The sequence below is a fragment of the Prinia subflava genome, chromosome 10 (genome assembly GCF_021018805.1).
Source record: "Prinia subflava isolate CZ2003 ecotype Zambia chromosome 10, Cam_Psub_1.2, whole genome shotgun sequence".
Classification (NCBI taxonomy): domain Eukaryota; kingdom Metazoa; phylum Chordata; class Aves; order Passeriformes; family Cisticolidae; genus Prinia; species Prinia subflava.
This window is the reverse complement of record NC_086256.1, coordinates 23,626,991-23,652,208: the sequence shown is the minus strand read 5'-3', so window position 1 is coordinate 23,652,208 and position 25,218 is coordinate 23,626,991. Positions and strand designations below refer to the sequence as shown.

The 25,218-nt window shown below is 42.0% G+C and overlaps 1 protein-coding gene across 3 annotated transcripts in view; it reads right to left on the bottom strand.

The window, feature by feature from the left end:
- Nucleotides 1-25,218, bottom strand: part of SMG7 (SMG7 nonsense mediated mRNA decay factor) — a 50,994-nt gene that overhangs the window by 11,242 nt on the left and 14,534 nt on the right. For 2 of the 3 annotated variants that reach the window (XM_063407745.1, XM_063407747.1), the window contains exons 2-15: nucleotides 19,055-19,086; nucleotides 17,709-17,826; nucleotides 16,556-16,688; nucleotides 14,146-14,317; nucleotides 13,251-13,322; nucleotides 12,043-12,193; nucleotides 11,596-11,731; nucleotides 9,418-9,580; nucleotides 8,177-8,333; nucleotides 5,934-6,004; nucleotides 5,557-5,617; nucleotides 5,045-5,164; nucleotides 4,388-4,823; nucleotides 610-754 (exon numbers count right to left, since the gene is read on the bottom strand). In XM_063407745.1, the coding sequence (XP_063263815.1) occupies nucleotides 610-754; nucleotides 4,388-4,823; nucleotides 5,045-5,164; nucleotides 5,557-5,617; nucleotides 5,934-6,004; nucleotides 8,177-8,333; nucleotides 9,418-9,580; nucleotides 11,596-11,731; nucleotides 12,043-12,193; nucleotides 13,251-13,322; nucleotides 14,146-14,317; nucleotides 16,556-16,688; nucleotides 17,709-17,826; nucleotides 19,055-19,086 (1,967 nt within the window). The remainder of the gene's footprint in view (nucleotides 1-609; nucleotides 755-4,387; nucleotides 4,824-5,044; nucleotides 5,165-5,556; nucleotides 5,618-5,933; nucleotides 6,005-8,176; nucleotides 8,334-9,417; nucleotides 9,581-11,595; nucleotides 11,732-12,042; nucleotides 12,194-13,250; nucleotides 13,323-14,145; nucleotides 14,318-16,555; nucleotides 16,689-17,708; nucleotides 17,827-19,054; nucleotides 19,087-25,218) is intronic. The other variant, XM_063407746.1, reaches the window with a different exon arrangement.

Here is a 25,218-nt window from a genome sequence, read left to right as displayed (position 1 = left end):
GCCAGATTTTATGCTGACTTTGGGAAAGGGAAGATATCTTATATTGAGGAGCTCCACGTAACAGGTACAGGAAGATACAGCTTCCAGTTATTCCACGAGCAAACATGGATAGCTAGGTACGACAGGCAGACTCCACAGTAAAATGGGATGCACAATGCAGCAACAGCAGCAAGAAAGACCACACAAATTACAGCTTCAAACATGAGCACCACTACGAGAGAAAGTGAGTTTTAAAGGAAGCAGTGTGATTGATCTTTTGCAATGGAGGCTGAAGCACAGGGAATACTTCAGAAGCAGTGCTAGCAGAAAGCTTTGTCTTGTTCAGACTAACTACAGGAAGAGCCTAGTGTGAAGTTCCTTGATCTCACACCCACTAAACCAGAAGGCAGGTGACAGATTTCATGACAAACCTCGATTCCAAAGCATAAGGAATCTTATTTATTTCGTTTCAGTTCTGCTATGCCCCTTTTTGCTACTTGACAAGATGCTCAACAGGAAAATCCATGTTCATTAACATAGCCCCTACCTTCCAGAGGCTGTACCAAGCACTATTACAGGATTTTTTTCAGTCAACAATAAATGACACTTCAAAACAATGATGCAAATTACCTGGCCGGCTAGGAAGGGGAGGGAAGGCTCCTGGGTGATGAATAGGGATGAACTGGGAACTGCTGGCCTGACTTGGAGTCTGAGTTACAGGTGTTTTCCTGGCTTCAGAGACCGGAGTCTTCCTCATCTCCGTCTGGGATTTCACCTGATGCAAAAGAAAGTATGAAGAAATTAAATCACTTTTCCTAAATTTCCCCATTAATCATATCATGTCTCAAGCCAAAAATTAACCTCTCAGATTGAGCGATTATTTTCTTTTCCCTAAGTGACTGAGAGAAGTTTGGAACACAGAGGCCTCCTCACTGACCTCAGGCAGATTACCCTGCATGTCCTCAGGCATTTCTCACCTCACAACAGCACTCAAGGATATTTACTCAGAAGATGCAAGGGGCTCCTTCTCTAGCATGAGAGTGAGAAGCAGACATAGTATTTCACACCATCCAAGGAACTTACCACGCTGCTTGTTTAAAAAAGTGCAGATGCTACTATGCTTCTCCTAGGGCACTGCTTCAACCTAAGTCATGCTACTTACCTGCAGCACCTTAAAAAACAAAAACTGCCACATTCTTCCTGGGGAGTTCTCTCAGCCTAATCCAAACGGTGATGTATATGCACAAACTCCTCCACGCTATGGAATTCTTTTGACCCAGAGCATACAAGACAAACAGCAGAAGTGCTTCACCTCATTCAGTTTACTGTGTAACTGCGGGGTGTTCTGTTAAAAGAGCTGCACCAGTTAAAGGCAGAGAGAAGAATGTAATGTAATGTTTACCTTATTCTGAGTCTCCCGCGGTCTGGGTCTTCCTGGGGAGGAAGACAGAGGGGAAGACTACTTTCCCTTTCTGTTCAGCTCGGCAGAACTGCCTGGAATGCAAGATGGAGCAGGCAGGAAAAAGACAGCAAGCAAGGAACCCGGGCAATACAGAAAGGGCCCAGGAGCAGACCTGACAGCAAGCCTCAGAGGTGAGTGAAAGAAAGGTTGTATCAGGGATAAAATTTTAAAAAAAATCCAAACCAAACAGTAACAATAACCCCCACACCATAAGTGTGTGGGGTTTATTTAGACATTTAGTGCTGCTGAGTTAGTGCTGCTGAAAGGAGATACAGGACAGTTGTTTTCTGCCAGATTAAAGGAGTAAAGGAATAGATGCATTCAAATCCTTTGTTAAGTTCTTTTTCAAATTGAATTTCCCCATTTAGAAATTATGGGAGTGTAGGGTTCTTTCTGCATTTGTAAAATTGGGAAGTTTGGGTGGATTTTTCATTTCCCAATAGAAAAAGTCTGGAGGGAACTCCACCTCAAGGTTCTGGCTGATGCTAAACACCACAAACAATGCAGACCCTTGCTCATGCTGCATCTCTTCACCCTCCATCACATTCAGCATATTTAACTTACATTGTGCTGTCCCTTTTCCCTCCATAGTAAGCTGAATATTTTTATAACCCACATCAAGCACTATGCATTCTTTTATGCGGGAGAATTCAAAGACATTCTTCCTGCCATGACATTTTAAAACTTGAGCTCTAGCCATCAAAAACTCAAGTATGCTATAACACATTTCCAGAGGATAGCTTCCAGAAAGCCCCCTGCATGATTTACAGTTAACTTAATAAAAACCTAAATCACTAAAATTGATTAATCAAGACAAATTTCAGTTCCTTCCTTGCTTCTATTTGATACCATCTCAGAAGTGTCAATACTACCAAATATTGACTCCCACAGTAGCCCTAAGTGTTCCTACACAGTGCTTGAGAGAGGGACCATTGTATCACAGGAACCTCTTAAGAGTATGTTACACTTGAAATTAGTCTGCATTGAACTTCCTTGGCTCCTAACATTCTCTTCCCTAGAGAGCAGATATTCAGCCTACATCACATCCTGCCTGAGCATGCAAGTTTCCCATATATCTGCAAAGCAGGACTGATCACTTCTGAACCATATTCTTCACATTTTTGCCAAGTAGGAACCACAGCATTTAAACTTTTGAAGGCAATGAACTATGGAGGAAATAAAGCGTGACATTTCCAGGAGTGCCAAAGCAGAACACAAACAATCCATCAACGGGTATGAAACCTACACTGGTTTCTCAGGTAGGGGGAAGCAAGCCCTTCCTCTATTCTGGAGCAGGTCTGGATAAGCAAGTCCACCAAATTATATGAAACAAAAGGTAATTCAGTGGACTTGCTGCCCTAAATACAGCTGATGGAGTTAAAAAGCCAACATTAATCTCTATTCAAGAAGAGAGGAACAATAACAAACAACATCAGAGCAGATTCTGATACAGCTGGATTTGTTGTATCTTAAGACTAAATCAAGCAGATTTCTGATAAATAAGCTATCGTCCCTATCCAGAAAGCTACACATAGTCCTTAGATCTGATAGGTTTTTATCCACCTGAAGTCTTTATTTTGCAAGACGGGGGCACAAAGATTAAAACTGGGAGTTATGCTCAGACCCACAACAACATTCCAGATGCATTTGACAAATAAACAAGAAACTTGCAATTCTAACTCACCTACATTGGTTTTCAGATACCAGAATTGTGTTCCACGACTCACCAACAATTGCCCCCTGGTTTCAGTAGCCTTTACAGAAACACTTTGTACCCCGAGCTATGGCTCCCCTGCAAAACCAACTGAATAATGCTGCCAGTTCAGACATTCCATTTCATAACCCTGATGTTTAACAGCAAATCATCAGGAGGAAAACAGGGAGAATAATCCAAGGCTTCTAAACAACACAAGCTGGAAAAACTGAGATGGTTTGTCTAGCCTAGGGAGAAGACCTCAATTGCTCAGGCCTTTGGAGCAGCTGCAAAGAGGAAGAGTTATTCTGCAAACCTGTCCTGGGCAGCAGTAATGGGCTTATACAGAGACAAGGGACATGAAGTGCATTAGGAAACAATTTCCACTTGCAAGAACAGTGAAGAACTAACACAGTTTCTCTAGGGAAATAACAGAAATCTCCATCATTGAATGCTTCCAGTCATCATCAGGAAATGACTGAGATACAGCCAAACTGTCCAGGCAGAAATCAGATCAGCCCTGACACTCTTCCCCCTCATTTACTATGACTCAGTGGAAGGCGGCAGACCAGCAAATTCACTGTTTACTTGATACATTTCATATGTAATGCTCAAAGAAATAGATAAAAGCACGCCTCTAAAAAATATAACTGGTAAAAGAGCAGCTGATGTGAAAACAAAGCATTCTGAGCAAGTGCCTGAGCACAGATTGATGATTTAAGAGCATAGTGGCATTCTTTACTTCGACAGAGACACCTGATTGCACCCACACTACAAAGGATCTTACTCCATATATATAATATATATACAATTTGGTGCTTTTGTGGTGTGTTCAGTTTGTTGAATGTGCAGCAGTCAACTGAAATGAAAATGCAGAGTACCCAGTTCCTTCACAACAGATCCCAGAATGTCAAGAGTATGACTATGACCTGGCCGTGAACTACCTTGGTGGCCTAAATAATTTGTGGAATGGGTAGAAATCTGTTTTTTAAGACAGTCACAGCACCTCTCATTGCACTCTTTCCCCCCCTCTCTCTCTCTTTTTGAGACAGCATCAAGGAAAAGCAAAGAGATCCCAAGATCACCATCACCTGGTCTTTGAGGTAGAAATATTTTATATTATTGAGCATTAGCTGCAGCTGCAGGGGCCCACAGCAAGACCTCAGCTCTACCATACTTTACACAAGCAGTGACTGCCCTGACACAACATAGCACTGTCTCAGGCATGGTATCCCTCTGAGCTAAAGGCTTACCTGAACTGCCACATTCTGCTTTCCTGCTTCCTGCATCTTATCCAAGCCGCATTTCTTGGTCTCATTCTTTCTCTTATTGTTATCCTTCTTCCCATCGTTCTTGTTTGTCACTATTCCTTTGCTAAAGTCCCGTCTCTCCCTCGCTATGTCCTTTGGGGGGTAGATGCGCCCTTGCTCTCTGTTCATCTCCCGGGGCTTGATGTTCTCTTTGAAGGTGACCATTGGTTTTTCTCCTGCATCACAGCTGTTGCTCAGGCTTCTGCCAGAGGACAGCACTGATTTGAGTCCAGGGCTCCCATCAGCACACAGCGGCTCTGCCATGGATGTCTCCTGCAGGGCGACACTCTCTTTGGCTTCACTAGGGTCCTCCAGTAAGAGCTCCGGGATTTCTGTCACAAACAAGAGCTTTCCTACCTCGTTTTCACACTGAATCAACCTGAAAAAGACAGGAAGGAATTAAAAAGCAAGTACATAAACTACCTTACTTATCATAAATAGCATGATGACCAACAGAACATATTATTAGTCCTGTCAGCATCTTGTGCTCACATGACAGCTAACTGCTGTGTTGAACAGAGAGAAAAATAATATTCCACCCTGGCACCTGTGTCACCTCAGCTTCCAGCAGCACGGGAAACACAAAGTACTCGCAATTACCTGGGCTGGTTATCAGCAATCCATTTGCCTGTGAAGATCAGGCGCTGCTGCCGTATCCGACGCTGCTGCCCTTCTTTATCCCCTGTAATTGCCTGGTGGCCTTTGGAAAAATCCAAGTTCCTAGTATTGACACGGAACAGGGAATATTAATTACACGATCACTCTCTGCAATATCCTACTTTTCTAGAAATGTAACGTGTCAGTATTGCACTATTAAAAGCTTGAACTTTCACTAGATGTTATTCAAACCATGGCCGTTGAGAGATGTCTGATTTACATATGTAATTCTTGTCTGGGAAGGTGCATGTACATTAAAGAGGTTCAGCGGGGTCATGAGCAGTATTACAACCTCAAGAATTTCTCAGGGCTACACCATCCACTGCAGTTCTTCTAAAGAGACCAACATCAATCATCAGCAGCAAACATACATAATAAAATATTGTAAGGAATAGGCCATTGTCTGTAGAGGTCATGACATCAGCAAGGATGCAGGATCCTCAGCTGTCACCCACCTGAACGAGGGCCGCAGAGCCAGGAATCCTTGCAACTCAAATTCTTCTGGAAGGGGAGTTGCTGACAAACAGACAGTAAACACCATAAGGAAAGCATGAAAGCACTGAGCACAGTATCACAGCAGATACCTCAGCATGGTCTCTATACATACTAAAGCCTTTTATTAACTGGTCCACCCCACAATCTGAGGAATTCAGGAATGATAAAGCAGAGCAGTCTGCTCAGAACAAGAAAAATAATTTGCAAAGTGTTCACATGAACTAATACAAGAAGACAACTTGCCTCCTTATTTGCTCTTCAACTATAATTCCCCACATCAGCAGGAAAAACATAGTTTTTCCCAGTTCTTTACAGCACAGACTACAAGTGTCCTTACCATTATTACTGGATAGATCTTCTTCATGAGGCTGGAAACTATTCAGAAGAGAGATCAGCCAGGGCCATATGCTAAAAATTAGAAAACAAGACAATCCTAAGTGAAAACTGCAAAACATGAGATGTGTTTGCTTTACCAAAAAAGCACTGAATGCTGTTACCACCACAGTTTACATTAATCTTCTGACTCCCAAGAAAAGTTTCTCACAAAGTGCCAGTGAAAAGACTACTTTCTTGAAAGAATTACTATTATTAAAAAGCCAGCCTAAAGTTCCCAAGGAAGACAGGCCCTCACAGCACAGTGTTCACTATCCAGCAGGCCAGAGAGCCTGCTGTGAATTTAACCAGATAAACCTAGAGCATGAGCACCTGTCTGCAATTCATGCTTTCCATCCAAAGCTGATGGCTCTCAAGGCACAGTCAATGAATCAGTTCAGGCAGCAAAAGAAGACACAGCTGTGCAGAAGTGAGCAAGAACACTGTACTGTACTGTAGTGCTGGAGCATTTGCCACCAAGGGAAGAGACTCTAAGTAAGGGTTGCACTGAGAAAGATCATTAAACTAGAGGTGAACTTGCAGTCCCCTCACAGTACCAGTAACTTGCCTTGACCTCACAGTACCAGTAGCAATGACTGGAAACTCTTCCCATAGGCCCTCGAGCAAACAACTTTAAAATGACACTGATCACTGCATAGGTGGTTAACATTTAACTGCTTGCTCCTGTTTACTAAAAGCTCCCAACCAGTGGTTCAAAAATCCTTCTGCTTTACTGATGGGCACCATGGAAACAACAGAAAACTATTTCAGAATGCCCACTGTGCTCAGTGTAGGAGAAATGAATGTGTCCTCCCCAGCAAGGCTTCCAGCCATCATCCAGCTGTGGCCTGGAGAATGCACTGTGCACCCTCAGCTGCTTTCCAGCGTGGCTGCAGGCACAGACAGCATGACCTTCAGGATTATTCTCTACACTACACCAAGCAACAGCTCCTTCCCATGACTGCAAGGACCAAAAGAAGGAAAAAACACCCCAGAGGTCTTCAATGAGGCAAGTCAATAATAGAAAATGGGTTCCTTCAGAGAATCCCAGAATGGTTTGGGCTGGAAGGGATCCCTCACCCTGTGCCATGGGCAGGGACACCTTCCACTATCCCAAGGTTGCTCCAAGGCCTGTCCAATCTGGCTTTGGACACTTCTAGGGATGGGCCAGCCACAGCTTCTCTGGACAAGCTGGGCCAGGGCCTCACCTCCCTCACAGGGAAGGATTTCTTTCTAATCAAACTAAATCTAGGCTCTTTCAGCTCAAAGCCATTTACTCCATGAATTACTACCTGTACGTCCTCCCTGCAGGGACTACTTGATATCAAGTAGGTATCTTGCCTATTAAAATACAGGCACAAGTCTTCCTTCAGGATGTGCAAATGGCAATAATCTCAAAACCATATCTGAACTCTTTTCCTTAATCTTGTCTTTAGGTATTCTGTGGTTTAAGCTCCCAAAACTCCACGGGGTTTTTTGTTTCTTATTTAACAAACCAAAGTCACAGGCACCCCTGTTCCTCCTCCATCACACTGTTTTCCTTGGAGTGCCTGTGTTAGGGACAATACTCATTCACCTGCATCAGTAACAGTCACTCTGATCCTAAGAAATCACCTTAGAGAAACTTTATTGAATCATGGTAATTCATTAAAAGTTAACAGACTATTAAAAATTGTGAGCTTTGAGCAACTTAAGCCTTAATTTATGAGATTAGTGGCAAAAGTGAAAAATCAGAGTAACAGTTAGTCCAGAACAGTTACACCTGCACTGACATTTAAAGAGCCCCTTTACTAAACTGAATTTAATTTCTAGGTGACTACATTCCAGCATTGCCCAAGTGATGATTTAGTGCATGAAATTAAGGCAAGCATTCTCCTGCCACTTCCCCCAGTAGTCTGAGAAATCATTATACTAGGTAAGACTACAGGAACACTCAGTAGTTATTGCTCAAACTGGACATAATAAAATAGATCCCCCGATTGTAAAAAACTTACAGCAAACCTAAAGACAATTAAGAGAGTCAATTTGCTCATGTAACCAACAAGTCTCATATTTTGCTTTATGAACTTTTTAGCACATACACTTTCTATCATTTTGGTATCTGTAATGATGAGCTGTATGATCACTTTTGCCATGACTAATTTGTGGATCAACAGTAATTAGGATCTTCATGCAACAAAATGTAACAAGAGAAAGATCAACACTCACTACCGTCTTTCATCCACCACTGCCTCCTGGAAAACACTGGGCCTAAGCTTCAGCCAGTCCATGGAAACCTTCACAGCTGGAAGAGGATATGCAGCCCCAGAGTCCTCCTGGTAGTCATTCTGTAAAGGACACTTGCACAGAACTCCAAGAAATGACACTAGAAACAGAGTAAGAGGAAAAAAACAAAAGAAAAAAACCTCCATGATGTGGGAATGGCACTTCAAAGTTAATCAAATAACCTAATCAAACATACTCACCCCATAAATCCCTATTCTAAGAGCTAGTTCTTCAGAAAAAGGCAGCCCAGCTACCTCATCTTAAACAACCCACCAACAGATCACAACACAGGGCTTTTTAATAGTTTTCTGCTATGCAGCAGAATCTTGATGTTTATATCCCTTCAACTGTCATGGCAAGCAATTTTGGTAAGTTAAAAAAATCAGGTGAGACAAGCCCAGTGCAAAAATATTCACTCACCTATTTATTAGAAATTATCAACTCAACTACCTACCTATAATTTATTAACTTCAACCAGCAGGTACACAAATGTACTGGAGCTCTGCAGGCAGGCACCCAGCCCAGACCCCTTAGGGCAGAGAGGCTGAGAAAGAGCAACCACACCAGTGTGACCATGAATCAACCAGAATCAACTCCAGGCTCAAATTTGGAGAAATCCAGCTATTCAGAAATTTTGGTGTTGACAAACAAGACCAAGCTGCCAACAGGCACAGTCAGGTTAGGCAAATCACTGTTATGTGGCTAGATTAAAAAATGCTCTGCAGTCTCACTTGCTTCCTGGTTGATATTGCCAAAGGCAAAGAAGTAGCTGAGGTCCTGCTGACTCCAACTCCAGTCCTGTTGAATCAGAACCAGATCCATTCAAAGCAAATCCAGCTGTATGCAGCCACCTGGGGAACAGTCCCACAAGAGAGGTACTGCTCACCACCAAGCTGGATCCAGTTTTGCACCCAAGTTAAAATGTTCTTTCAGAACCAGGAAAATGATGCAGAGTTCTCCAAAGCTTCAAACAGAGTTAAGGCCAGACACAGAAATCAGTGTTAGTCAGCACTGCTGACACAGATGATCCTGTGTGACCATCATCTCTTACAATCTTTCTCCCTAATGTCTATTCTCAGCACTTACCTCACAGAGCCATTAAGCCAGACCATGACAGGAAATTACTAATGGATTCCACATTAAAATCAAGAGAACTACAGAAATCAATTAGCTCCCACACTTACTGAAGAGAGCCAGGAGCTGTGTCCAGCAGAGCTGCTCATCCTGGCTGTAGCTGTGCTGCTCAGTTTCATTGCTGAAGTCTCGCAGGTGGTGCAGTTGGAACAGGTTGATCACAGTAATATGGACTAATTGCTGAGAGTTGAAGGCCTTCTGGAACAACAACCTCTGCAACAAAGACACAGGCTGTATGTAATTGTAGGTAAAAAAAGCACATGCTTGAAAGGACTGGTAGTTGCTCCTCCACTGCTTGACTAATGCTTCTGCCCTTAGGCAACATTCATTCTGGATTTTCAGGACATCCCTCCCAGCACAGCACTGGGCTTCCCAGGAGGAGCACACTGTTAAGCACAACAGCTCAGACACACAACAAATCAACATCCCTTCTGCATATGGTTTTCTTCCAGAGCAAGTGCAACTTCAAATGTGCACTGGCAGCACTGCAAAGGGCCATAGATCCACTGGGTTTGTCTGCCTCGCAAAGAACCAGCATGGAGAAGGTGACATTTTAGAAAAACACCCCAGGAAAATTTAACTACTGCATGGTTACGCATTAAAGACTAATTCCACACCTGATTTCATGGGTCACAGAATGCCTTGGCACTAAATCAGTGAGAGCTATTTACAAATGCCTTTCAGTAACTATGCTAAAAGACACCTTTCTCAGGACAGGAAAAGAGACTTCAAGGCTTTTTGTGGGAAAAAAGGGAGCTAGCCTAAATCTCAGACAATGTATCTTTAGACACAAAGATCAGGGAAACAGGTGGATTAACTAGTGTGAGCATCAGGAAAAGGTTTAAGCTCCATGTTCACCCTTGACTCTCATTTAGGGTATGCAGCACTGTACAGCTGACAACTGAGACTGGCAGAGCTGCCAGCAGCAGCACCCAGGGCCTGACTGAATGGTCCCAAACCTGCAACTGCTCTAAGAGTTAAAATGAGCCACAAAGTTAAATTGATTCACTACCATACAGCCTACTTCACATCCACATTCAACTTGTTGAAGCCAGGAGAGTTGCTCTCTGGTAAATTAGGCCTTATGTTGCATAATATAAACAAAAAAAGGTTATCTAAGCAGCAAAGCAGGGCTCAATTAGCTCTTAACACTCTGGATCAGTCCAGAAAATTAAGACTGTTCCACATGCCTGAAGAATGCTCATAATTATTGATTATATGCACTGTGGAAAAAGAAGTACTTGTTCAACAGCCAGCACCACACACAGAAAGAGAGATACAATTATTTCATTTTGAAACAACATAAATGCCAGGGTTGGAACAGCCCACATTGAAAGTTAATTCATAGCAAGTTCTGTGGCTTTTTAAATTTATTTTAAAGACAGTGTTAACTTAGCTGTAGCAGCACAATTTACGACAAAAAAGGACACTGTAAAGAACATTTCAGATTTTTTTATTACTCAGACCACATTCCCTTTTCCCCTTGAAAAGCATCCACTGCTCTGCTGAACATAACCATCCTCCCTGCTTCTTTTCCACAAATTAGAAAGCTGAAGCAGAGGAGTTTCCAAAAGGCATTTACCAGTTAACACTATGTTCTCTCTGAAATGGTACTACTTTGCACAAATACCTTACTTTTAAAATTCTTTTGTTTCAATCTTTGCTGTATTATCCAACATAATGGGCTGGGTATGTAATCAACAGGACTCCTGGATTTTCCATGGAAAACATGTTCTGCATAGTTCTAGTCTGCACAAAGTAAGGTTGTATGGGACACTTTTCAAGGGCAAACTTAACAGGAGAGGCAAGGTTTCCAAGGCAGATTAAAAGCAGCCTTAACAAGCACTGGGAGTGAATGAAAGCCATCCAAAAAATGAAGCTCTCAAAATTCCTCAGACCACCAAGCCAAGACTTCACAGATGAATCAAGTCCTTTTCACAGGTATCCAAAAGTCATCCAGGTTAAAGAGCAGAGAATCACCAGTGGTCACTGATTTCTCCTGTATCTCCACCAACCACAGACCATGTGTCAAATGGGAAAAATCCCTAATCTTGGCAGAAGTTACCAGAACTATCCAGTGTTAGCTGCAATGCAATCCTTTCTTAACTGGCTACCTGAGCTTTCTGTATTTTATCATGTGAAAGAACAATCACTGAACTGTAATTTCAGAACTCAGCTGCTAAAATAATTCTCCTCAATATATTAATTAATATGTTGTTAGAACTAACCTTGAACTGTTCTTCCAGCTTTTCTCGAAGAGGGCTCAGCTTCTCCAAGCTCTTACTCAGGTACACATGGCCATGAAATTTAATAAATGCCTTGATGAAGTCAGACACGCTCCATCGAGTCTTCACCTCATCACGACTGCATTTAGGATAGAAATACCTGATTCAGTCTTTGGAATTGCACACAGCTGCACATAACACTACAGAATTACTCCAAAAGGAGGGAGGAATGTCCATACAAAGTCACTTTTGGTGTTGGCACAATGTGCTTATTTCCTGCATTCACTAATCACAGTCAGGAGCATCATAAACTATTCTTTATTCCATATACCTGTGAGGATGCTCTGACTAGACAAGGGTCAAATATCAATAACTTCTAGCAAGGCAGGTACTTTTACAAGAAATATCTTCCAACTTATCTGAGTGGCAATAATTTACTCTCAGTCTCACCTTTCCAGTGCTTTAGAAAGTGCTTTTTGTAGGTTAGTGGAGGCAGCTGGGAAAGGAAACTTCACAGCAATGCTTCTGCAGTAGTAGAAAATTGTGGTCAAGTGGTCTCCTTTGGAGGAAGCTAGGATAGCCAACTGATTATAAGGCTGACCTAAGGGAGAAAAAGACAAGTTATCCAACAAGTTGTCCTGAGGGGGAAACATGCTAGACTTCAGAGTGCGTGTGGTCACTTGGAAAGGGAGCATAAAGCCCTCAGTTCTTCAACAGACAAGGCTCAGATTCATCTGCTGACCCTTTCACCCAGCCTTGGATCTGTACCATTGCAGTGAAAAAGCTGCTAAGCTTCTAAATTTGTGGTGCATCAGCTGTTTGGGGCTTTTGGGGTTTTTTTGTTAGTCAGATTTTTTTAAAATTTTGTTTGCTTGGGTGGTGTCTTTATTTTTGTTTGTTTATGGTTTTGTTTGTTTTTGTTTTGGGGTTTGTTCTGGGTTTTGGGGGGTTTGGTCTTTTTAATTTGTTTTTGTTTGGTCATGAGTTTTTGTCTGTTTTGTTTTGGTGTTTTTTTACTTTGAATGGAGAAGGATTGGGTGTGGGAGTCTCTGTATGATTTTGTTTGCTTGTTTGTTTCAGGGGGTCGAATTTTTGTTTTGGTCAGTTAGAGCGCAACTGCTTAAAAAACTGGATTACTGATTTCAGTAGCCCAGCTCAAAAGTGACTTGTCCTTCTATCACTATCCCTACATTTTGGGCCACTGGAAGACAATAGTTAAAAAACTAGATCCCTGAATTAAAGAACTCATTAACTCCCATCAGCAACTTGAAAAATCCAATTTTATCTACTAAACTTTATAAATTGGCATGGGAATAAACAATAAAAGAAAAAACCCCAATGCTGATGTAAAGCAAATTTTCATTAATTGTACTTTATAATGTATGAATGTAACAGAGTATAGCAGTAGTGAAGCCCTGGAGTAAAGATGTGTATTACCTTCTGTGTTTCTAAATCTGCACAAAAAGGAAGCCACACAGACCATGGAAATAACCATTATCTGAATGATTTACTGACACGTGAAGCTTTATTGTATGGTTGTGTGGAGAATTTGGGGAGGGACATTTATATAAAAGCCCAGGTTTTCAACTGCTGCAGAAGAAAACAATACTCCAAATCTTCTCTTGGAATTATGAATGGAAAAGGTATCCCAGACTCACCATTAGAAGGGACAAGCTGAGCTGCATGTCTATAGTAAGACTCTGCCTGGCTGGTCTGATTCCTATAGCGAGCTAAGAAAACAGCAAAAAAAAAACAAAACCAAGTTGAGGCACAAAATTCTACTCCCCTGCAGTTACTTTCATAAAATGTAACTTACCTGAAGAGCATTTCACTAGTATTTCTGAAATAAGCATCAGAAGAATGTGCAATTACACCATTACATCAAGATTTGACACATTCAATTCTGACGTGGCTGTTCTGCCTCAGTCCTAAGACTGTCTTATGGACAACAGTGCCAAGAACAGAGAGCTAAAAATATTTTTCATCCCTCTTTGTACAATCACCAACTAGATCTATTTTAGGTTGTTCAAAAAAGCAACTGGAGATTCCTGTGAAAAGAGAACTTTCTACAACACAAAGTTTTGCTTAAATGAAGAAAGAAATAAACCTGTTGAATTTAATGTTAAAGAAGAAAACACCATCTATGAAAGACTGGATTTCTAACTGGTGCCCGTGTACATCAGACGTTAGTGTTCTGGAATGGAGAAGTGTGCTAGCATGCTGCAACAAGCTTTTGTAATAGTTACCAGTTTCAGCACTTCCCTGTGCCTACCAGCTAGAACATGATTAGAATGCTAGGAGACAGACTCTAGCAGATCACTAGAAAGCCAGTGATTAACTGTCTCCATGTGTTAATGTGTAACACACGCTAGATAAGTCTGAACAGTTTCTTTCCAGATCTCTCCCCCTGCAGCAACCACCACAGGCACAATAAGCAACTCGCTGCTAAAGTGGAGCCCATTTGCTCCGGGCAGCTGCCATGGCACACGCAGATCTCCAGAAGCTGAACACAGACACAACTGCCCATGCCAGCCCCTTCCCTCTGGAACTCACCGATATCTCCCAGGTGGACAAGGCAGTGCTGGCAGATGTAGGAGCAGGAGCTGGACTGCGGCTTCACGATGGCGCTGGTGTGCGTCTGTTTATTGCTGATGATCCCCAGCTGGGAAGACTTCACGCGGCACGGCAGGTCCACGTTAAAAACTGTGCACAGCTCCTGCAACAACTGCACACACGGGCTGTGTCAGGGCAGCTCCACACAGGCATTGCACAGGGGCCAAAACAAGTCCCAAAGCTAACACAGCACCACTTGGGGGGTACTCATCGCAGATGAGTATATTGGATATACCAAGCATATTGGAGGTGAACAAGCTCAAGTTACTGAAAGCAAGACTTTAAAATACATTCTCTATATGAAACTCATTGAATTCATTGTGCCCACTGTGTTCATCAGAAAAAGCTCTGCATCCCAAACCAGTAAGCAACTCAATCCTCATGATATTTAAATCACCAAGGATTTATCAGGGGAGATTGACTATGGGAGATGTACAGATATTGTTGAGGTTTATGGGTTTGCTTTGTCTTTTTGTTGGTTTTGTTTTTTTTATTAGGACACTCAAGAGGAGTGGGTTTTATACCTTGATGAAGTGACACTGTTCTCTAAAAATAATAGAAAGGAACATCCCTCACCCTCCAAAGCAGCTTATTCCAATATAAGAAACCTCACTATCCCAACTTAAACTTTAGAAAGAAGCTGGAACATCACAAAGTTTGTAAACAACACAAGGCAATACTAACAGTTCAGTGGGAGAAGTGGCAGTAAATATTTGTGCTAAGCCAACACTGAGACTCTTTCAAGGAACAAGGCATCAGCTACTTGATCAAATATTTCAAAAGCTGACTGAATGAACATCTCAACTCTGCCATTCGATTAGAGCTTTTGAAGTTTTTCCTAACAGACTCCAGCAAATACTCTGCAAAGCAATGGCAACCAGAGAGTGAAGAGTGTTTGTTAGACTGGGTTCTATGGTAAAAAATGTAGGTAAGAACTGACAGACTTTCTCCCAGCTGGGAACATGCTCAGTCTCCAAACAAAAGAGATCTGCAGGAGGGTTGCACTTCCAGATAAAGGCACAGAGAAAGCACAAGGCTGACAGACACACGTCAGCAAGACACGATGTGATGCTTTTGCTTGCTGCAGAAAGAGGTTTGTGTTACACCTCACTCCCCTTTGGGTTTGTCTTTATACAGTAAGCAAAAAATCCCCAAACAAGAGAGCTCTCAGAGATGAAAGCTGGATAAAAGAGAGCAACTTGACATCTTCGAAAAAAACAAATTAAGACAATTCACGCTCTTGTTAAAGATGTCATTGTGGAGGCCTCACGGATGGAGAACAGGTACCTTGACTGAGCCAAGGCTTTAGACGAAAATATGATTAACATCACAGCACACAGAGAAAGATGACCCAGCCTGTAATGTCAAACTCAAAAAGAGTAAAATTCCCTGATCCACTGCAGGAAAGAACAAAGCTCTTGCAAAACAAACAGTGTAGATGGTAGAACACCCTTGACAACCATGACAGCCTGTCAAGCTGGCTGCTTCCAACAAGCAGCTTTCCAAAAAACAATGCTGAAAGGAAAAAAAGGGTAGCCACAAGGGTACCCTGAGGTTGGTATTGCAGATGTCTGGAATTCAGCTAGGAAATGACAAAGTACAAATGACCTACTGTGAGTGCTGTAAGCTGAAGACAGTGTAAGTTAGCCATGACAAGGTTTACTCTGAACACTGAGAGGATTCAGCAACCACAATGTTGTTAAAGCAGACAAATGAGGGGGAAAAAGGAAAGAAAGGCAAGTTATCTTTACTAAGGTCATTATCATACACTGACTCTTAGTTTCCATAATTTAAAGCTAAAATCTAATGAAATCTAACACAGGAAAGAGTGTAGGCAAAAGTATGTCAGTAAAAAATAAGTACAGGAATAGAAATCACACTATTTGGCAATTAACTGAAAATCTTGCAAAAGATCCTTAGCTCAAAAACACTCAACAATATAGTTTTGCTTTAGGGGAAGAAAAGTTCCTAGAAGTGAAGTAATAGTTCTAATTGTTATCGAAAACAAAGACTTACACCTCAATGCTCATCCTCGTATTAGCAGAGCACAGTAAGAAATGGACCTTTGACCTTACCCAAAACAGTGGGGTTTAGGCTTTAAAGCAGATTCTATTAGAAAGGAACCTAAATTGCACCAAAATAACTACCAGATGCACACAAGTTTCAGCTCAAGATTGATCAAATAAAAGCCCATCACCAGCTCTGCAGACATCTCCTGCTGAGAGCACCATGGTTAGCAAGGTGCACTGCTCAATCCAATTCAGTAGCAGTTTCCTAAGCCAGAGGCAAAAACCAGATTTTACCCACCTAAAACTGATCCTCCACTCATTCTCTACTTTGTGGAACTCACCTGTGTGTAGAAGCCACTAGCTGCTTCTAAAAACAGAGAAAGGTTCGCCTGAACTTCGCTCCGATTCGGATTTGCTCTGTTTTTCGCCTGACCCTGGAGTGTTGTGATCTGATTTTTAAAGGCATGATTCCAACTGAAAATAAAAGAAGCATGTATCTTTTTACTTTGGAAGTGTCTTACGCAGATGGCATAGGCAACAGGAAAGAATTGTTTAATTATATAGCATCAGACATGAATACTCAAATTCAGGCAACATTCAGATGAGAACAAATGTTAAATATGGAATAACCACCTTTCCTCACCTCTCATATCTAGGGAAACAGATCCTGATATATATACATATATACATATATATATAGCTAACATATGTATATATGTATATGGCTAATGCTAACATCACTAATATTTGCTTGCAATTGTTCTATTTTAGCCAGCATAGAAGTCCCTCCCTTAAACAAGATACGGGGTACAGAGATGAGGGTTAAAAATCATTCAGTAACTGGAAGTGTGGGGAGGAGAACTCAGCCAGCCTACTCATCTGGCTTCCCTCAGTGCTGAAAGAACCACATGCTTCTGTTAACTGAACTTATTACAACCCGTGTCTGCACCTTAAATAACAGGGAACGGATTGAGGGCATGGAGAAAACACAGCTGGGTCTTCCCCTGATTTGTAAGGCATCGAGAGCAACCCATTAAATTCTCCCCTGATTATTCCTCCCTCTGCCCAGCTCTACCTCACTAGGCTTAAAATGTGGCTCTTCAGCAGCTGCTCGGCTCCTGATAGACCTTGCTCAAAGCTCCAGGTGATTACAGCAGACAAATTTCCTCCTTTCTGGAAAATGCAGACTTCAGCCCTTCCCTGACAGCAGAGCAGACTGATGCTCCTTAGCTTCTCCACCCCTATCTGCCTCTCCAAAACCCACTCCTGCATGACATGGCTGCTTCTGAATTGCCAGAAGTAAAGCACTAACCTACTGAATTCTCTTTATCAGCTCTGCAGTACATTCTCATGTTTCACCCACTGCACAGCTCTCATTTTAAAGGAAGTAAGACTACCATTCTATAGGATACAACTGCTCTTCTGGAAGTCTCAAGGTTTCCTGCTCCCCAGCCTAGCTTACATACATATACATCAATTCAATGAGGTACTTACAGGTCCTGCTCCACTTTTTTATCTAAAGCGTATTCCAAATCAGTCACTAGCATTTTTTGATATAAGTCCTGTAGAGCCTGTCTGGATGTCCAGACTTCTGCCGGACCCAGCTTTGAATCTGAGCAACAAGAAAGAAAAAAAAACCCTAAGACACACAAATTTATGGAGGCAATCTGATTTTTCACTCATTTACCAAATGAAAGAATAGAGCTCAGTGTAAGATAACACACCACCAAACACCTGCTTTTATCAGTTTCCTCAGAATAGTGAAATACAAGAACTACAGAGAGGTTGAGGGTTGAGTGCTCACTGATTAACTAATGAGTCTCCTACAACACCAGAACTAGATGTGAAAAAAGTTAGCAGCTGGCAAGTTAAAAAACAAAACAGGTAGGAGGACGTGGTTTTCCATAAGTTATTAAACTGCAGAATTTCTTGCCACTGGATGAATTTAGAAAAATTTCCAGTGTAGCCTGAAAATAGTTAGCAGACAATAAATCCATGGAGGGATGCTAAATAGGAGAGTCCATGGACATGCTGTTGGTATTTAGAGAACACTGTGGACAAGTACTGCTGCATGCTTGCCATTTTCTAGTTCCTCAGTAGTCTGCTCTCTGTCCCAGAGGGTGAGTGCAAACACTGCTCCCTGCAATTGAGTTACAGAGTCCAATTTCCCCTGGCTCCTACAAGCCCTTGGGCTGGGGCTGCAGGAGCACAAGGAACGGGCCTCACCCCAGGGAAACCACCCTTGTCCTGTCGGGTTAGGCGGATCCAGGTGGTTTTAATATTCCTATGGGGAGTACACCAGCCTGCTGCTTTCACTACACCCAGGTGGCAAGCACAGCTGAGCAAAGGTTCATGAGGGAAGCTACTTTTACTGCAGGGCTGATTCATTAACATAAACCATTTCAATTTCTCATTAATATATGTAGCTTAACTCACAGCTCATAGCATTTCCCTGTATCTAGGGCTGCACTTTCACAACATGTGGTAGTGCTCAGATCAGCATTTCCTCACCCAGGTTCCTTAAAACCACCCAAATTCCAAGTACAGAGTTCCTGTGCTAGTCTGGGCAGGAGTCTCAGAGAGAAGCAGAGACATGACCTTCATCTCCAAATGTTTAGAACATCCAAAGTCAACTTCAAAAATATGTGTTTGGTACAGGCAAAAGAAGCACAGTTGTTAAAATACTATTTATTTATTTATATACAGAAGACAAACCTTTAACGTAAGGTCACACACTTTCCAGAAAATTCTTAAGAATGATAACCAAAAGGAATACAAAAGGAAAACAAAACCACGAATCAAATATTAAGCTGGATCAACTGTATAATAAAGGCAATTACCTGTCATGTCAGCCTTCAGGACTTCTGCCTGCCTGTAAGAAAGCAATAAGACAATAAATTAGAAACAGACAAATCAAAATAACTAAATTCTGCCAGAGCACATTCATGCAATGGTGAATCTACTTACAACTCACTCTGCTCGAGTTCACACCACGCAGGATTTGAGCTACTGTTGTTCAACAGCATGACTGCTTCTAGTTCATCCCATAACAGCAGCCAACAGTTTACTTTTCCCTGCTTATGCCTCTTTCTGAACAAATACAAACTAAAAATGCGTACATTATGGTTTATATTTTAAGCTTTGTGTGGCAGCAGTGTCCTGCCAACATTAGTGATTATTACCTGGGAACTTAATATCAACTCTAAGTTGTCACACGTGAAATGCAGGAGCCAAGAGAGTCAGAGCAACGCAGACTCCTGTCAGTGTCTGCCAGCACCTTAATACAGCCCTACTGCCCCCCGTGCTGCACAAGTTTTCATAGGGAGAAGGGATAAGACTATGGCTTCCCCAATTACCTCTCTTCCTTGAACTGCATCCCTAAAGCAATGCTTTAAAGATCAGGTATTCAAGGAAAAAACCACACAGTACACACAGAAAGAATGGCAACTACAGGTGACTATCTACAATTCCTGCACTGAGCATCCTCTGCAAATCCCCACTGCTGGTGGAGGTTGGCAAACAGCCTCGCAGAAAGAGGAACACTGGGGCAGTCCTCAATAAATGAATATTTCTGAATGGTCAGTGCCTGGCTGGAGCAGGCAATGGAGGTGCCACAGTTAGGCACTGTGTCAGCAGTACAGCAGGCTTCAAGGAGCAAGGACTGCTGGCCTGTCTGATGGACACAATGAACCCAGGGCTGCCAGAGGGGACACGAGGCTGCCTGCTTTGGCTGGGTTCGGATGGGACGTGTCCCTCTGCTCTTGCTGTGCTCAAGTGGTGATGCAGATTTGGAGAGTACAAGCTTTCCACACTGAACATGGAATACTTCCAGCATATGAAATGCTCCCTTCACTTGCCTCAGAAAAAAAACCAAAACAAACAAACAAAAACACAAACCACCAAAAAAACCTCCACACAGATGGAAGACACTGTGCTTAACAAGAATGTCAGATGCCAGCTTGGAAAAGAATGGAGAGCCAGGAGAAAGCACCACCTAATCTCTAAAGGGGCTGCAGAAACCAGCACATACTTTCTCTTGCCTGTGTGAAGATGTGGTGGCTGTAAACAGTTTTTCAGTTTGTTCTGGGATCTACCTACTGGCCACAAATTATACAGAAGGCTTTGAGTCCACATGATAATTAAAGAGGTATCCGAATAGGAGATACATTACTAGGAAGATGTAAATTGTTATGTCCCTTCACAAAATTTCTGTGTATTAAATGCAAGCATTATCTTTAACAGCTCACCACAGCCACCTCCATCCAAGAACAATGGGATGCCCAAAGAGCTTTAATTGTCAAGAACAGAAGTCAAAGACAAAACTCAAGAACACCTTAACAGGTATCAGAAATGAATCTGCATGTTTTTCACTTGATCCAAATTTAATGCCTTTAAGACAACTTCTTTCAGTGTATTTATTTCAAGAAGGTAACATGTTTTTTAAATCCTAAAAGCAGCAAACACTGGAAAAAGAGATAACAGAGACAAGCAATGCAAATTTTAGCTACTGTGTCAGGAGAAAGCTCAACGCCCAAGAAACATTTCTTCCTCATCCACACAGAGGTAACAAAAGGCACCTAAGGGATGGCTCTCTGTGGCTGCAGCCAGCAGGACGGGAAGGAGCAGATGCTGCCCCCAGGGAGCCCAGAAGAGCCCAGGAGGGACAGGAGCCTCCTCTGCCCGCTGTGCCCCGGCAGCCCCCGCACTGCTGACTCACAAGTCCGGTCAGGCACAGATCTGTGTGCTGGGACTTGGCAGCCAGCGAGGCCACTGCTCCCAAGGAAAAGCTGACTTGCTCAGGTGCTGGAATCTCGCTTTTCTGAAGAGCCAGCCAAGTTCCTACAGTCTGGCTCATGCTTCAAACATCTTCCAGTGCTGTGAAGGTCTCCGAGCTGAGAACACGATCTGTGCTGCCAAGGCCATGAGTGATGAGAGGCTCAGCCCCAGCAGGACACGCAGGACTGCACCCACAGACACGAGCCCAGAATTCTCTTCCAGGCACAAAGGCCCTGCCCTTGTAAAGCCAAGAACGGCTCCTCTGGAAATCACTTGTGCAGAACCACCTTCTGCTAAGTATAATCTTTAAAAGGGGAAATATAAAAGTGCTTTTTTTCCCCCAGAAGTTTGCCCTCACTGTTGCCTAGAGAATTCAGATGAAGAGAGTCTCAGCCTCTATATCAGTGTGACTTCCGACAGGCTCTTTGTAACTGCACAGACCCAATTATATGGCTAGACCCGAGTTTCTACCAAAAAGACTTATTTAAAACCACTTTTTTCTGGAAGAGAAGACTCACAGGCTCACAGAACAAGAGACTTTAGCACCAATTGCTTCACCAGCCATAACACAGACTGCCCTGTATAACTTATAAAATTGCAACAAGCAATACTGAAGGGATTGTCTCTGTAATTTTTAATAAAATACATAGAAATTATTTCAGTCCTTCCTAGAGGCCAAAGGAATTAGGAGAGTTGATCTAACATTAGTATGCTGCTTCTCATTTCCACCTCGAAACAATTTATTTCAAATAGTTGCATTCTAAGCCAGGATAAGAGGGGGCAGCCTGGGTACAGAACTTGTTCTGCATCGGTGACAAAATATTAGCAGGGAGGGAGGGAGGGAGGGAGAAGATAAGAGAGAAGATGCACTGCCCAGCCTCACAAGGGGCCTTTGCTGGTGCTCAGGGACTCCTAGTGGGCACCAGCTGGAGTTCACTGGGAACAACTAAAAGCAGCTTCTCACAGTGCCAAGGGCTCCTTCTATCACCCAAAAAATTTAACAAGCTTTTCTGGCCATATCTTTTACTGCACTGCCTGATTACTGAATTTACAATAGAATGATTCATTCTGGGGCAAAAAAGGTTGCCTCCTAGAAAACCTGGTGGAACCTGTTTACACACTGTATCATTTAAAGAATATTCGCAAGTACCTCCTTGCCCAGTTGGACTCAGTTCAGTCAGGCTTCCCTCAGTTTTTTTTGTCCAAAACTAAATAAGGACAAACCACAGTTCAAAAAATTTTATTTCAAGTATTTCCACATACCATCTCGATATATCATAATAGCTACTCTTTATCATTTCCTAAGCAAATATGCAGATTCAGCTCTGTGCTTTAGTCAACCTTTAAACTGAAATACAACAGCCTCACACCCAATTTAGTTAAAATGTTTGATAGCTAAAGCAATTTTCATTTTATTCATAAAATTGAAAAGCTCCAAAACTTTAAAACACAGTAGTCAGGATCATCTCTCAAGGTTCTAAAGGTATAATAAAAATTTAAGTCCCCACAGAAGACAAAAGAAACTTTTTTTCTCATAAGAACCTGAGAGTATATAAAGTTCTGTTTTGCTGAAACTCAGAGGATACATTTAATGTGGAATGAACCACTGGACTTGGCAAAAGAAGCCAAGAGAGACACAATTTGTTTTCTCTCTTCCAAGTTTTTACCATTCAATTAAGTTTTCCCAAAGCAGAATAAGAAAAGTAGTTTCCCTTAAGCTGATAAGCACTACAGAAAGAAAATCCCACAAACCTTGGGATGTCTCTCCTGTACATATATTTTGAAGTGTTTACCCAATCACACTGAAAGATACATCAAAAGATCATGCAGTTGCACCTACTCTTTAACACTAGAGCAAGTTTGCTTAATTTGGTGTTCAAATAATATAAGAAAAGATCATACAGCCTCTTTGGTTAACTATTTAATTCAAGTTTTCCTCTTGTTACCATCTGGCTTCCAACTGTATTTGTGTATCACTGAACAAATGGATCTATTTTACCATTGTCCCCAAAAGAGCTAATTTCTGTTCCAATATCTGTCTTCAGTTCTGCTGTAACACTAAGCACTCCACAAATTTTCAGTTCTGCATACACCACCCTGCATCTCTGATAGGGCTGTATCCATTGTACAGAAGCAGGGGACTGCTAACAAGCTTCATTATCAAGCACAAATAAGCCAATAAAATTAATCCCAACTCCTCAGAGCAGTAGTTTTGTGTTACCCAGCTAACATCCTCTATTTCTGGAAGTCAAGCCTCACTTACACCACACCTCTTTCATTTTCACAGCGAGGATGTGCCAGGCATGATCTGCTGTGGCATGACAAGTTCTACAGAAAATGTGGAAAACCCCAGACCTCACAAAGCCAACACAGAACACAGCACTGCTTTCACCCTTCCTGCAGGGGCATTCCACCTGGTTTTCCCCTAACAACCACAAGCATTAGCAGCTGTATCAGTTCCCTCATCAAATCTCAGTAACACAAACCACCCCCATAAGGAATTGAGGACTGACATGACTAAAACGGGCAGTGAATCCAGGCAGCTGGGCTTATAAAAGCCATCAGAATCCAATCACATGATCTGTGATTCTAAAAACTAAAAAACATGAAATGGCCAGGAGTTCCACTCCAAGCAGAAATTCATACTCCCGCAGTTCTCTTTCCTGGAGGTGTGTGCAAAAACTGTACCACAGTGAAAAGCACCTGCAGCCTAACGTGACTTAGCAGGAGGTAACTGATCCCAAGGCTCACCAAGGGCAATGCCAGAAAGTTTTCATTCTTCTGAAAGGGAATAGAAAAATACAGGGAATATACAGAATAAATGTAGGAAATCTTTCATTTTGGGTAGAAAAGGTAGATTTTCTATACTAGCACACTAAAAGTCAAACACAAATTAATATTTTGATTTCATAATTTCAATATTTGGCAAGGCTCACACCCAGAAGAAACTTCAAGGCAACAACCTGCAACTACCATGTTAGATTTTCCTCAAAATAACAGTTATCTTCAACAAAAATTTATAATGGTTTTAATACTCAGTGGGGTTTTTTTCTCCATTTGTCTGTATTTAAGCATACCTGTGCTGATTCAGGGCAGGTGGAAGCAGTAGGAAAGAGCATGGACACTGAATACTGCACAGCACATTTAGGGGAGATTGGTTGTTCAGAAGCCTCCAAGCACTGTATCCAAGACATCATTCACATCTGGAGTTTAGCACTTCAGAGGTGAGGAAAACCACTTGCTGATACAATTGGTTGACAGTTTTTTGGAAAATAAGTACTTTTCCTTCAATTCCTAAGAGTTACCACTAACACTTGCTAAAACCAAAAGCTTTCTTTCCAGTTTTTAGAGACCCTCTGGCTACTAACACTTTGCAGCTGGTACATTTTTCTAAAGGTTGGGTTCTGAAACATAACTGACTTCCCTGAACTGTTTCATAGACAGTAAATGTATCTCTAACTATGGCCTGCCAAAAGGAAATATTTTTATTGCATTCTCAGGATTGTGCATAAACCTAGATGGTAATGCCTGAATAATACTAAGAGCAAACTTGTGGGTAAACCTTATCTTTGATTTTTCCTCCACTCATTAATTCAACATGATCTGAATACGGTAAGCTTTAGACAACAGCTCCTGCTAGCCTCACACACCTTTTCCTGACAGGGCAAATGGATGGAATCAGGATTTTATATGCAGCATCCAATGAAGATTTTACTTATTAATTTGTGTACAGACTCTACCTACTCAGGCATCAGACATGTACTGTTAAACAACTTTAACAGCTTTGCCTCTACAGAACAAGTTCTTAGTGTTCCAAACTTTCAAGTGCTGCCACCTAATTTAAATGACCATAGTTTGCATAAAGGTCCGGAATTGCTTGCTTTGGGAGCTGGCAGGGTTGGGTGATGTCAGCTCTTACTGATGTAGTGAGAGATCTTCAGGCTGTGGGTCATGGAATTAAATGTTCCATGTGCCTTGGAAGAACACTGCTAACACACACCAATAAAGTACACCTTTAACAGAACCATCGTACTGTCAATTTTATATGCTAAGTAGTTTAAATCTTATTATTCATCTTACAGGCAGCTGAAGTCAGGGTAGAGCTAATTTCCTTGACCTGCAGTTTAATCAGATTACAGCTGTACATCAAAGCCACAGAAACAAGTATTTCATCACCAGTAAAAAACCCCTGCACTTCTGCAAGCAGATCTTAAAGCAAAGCAATCAC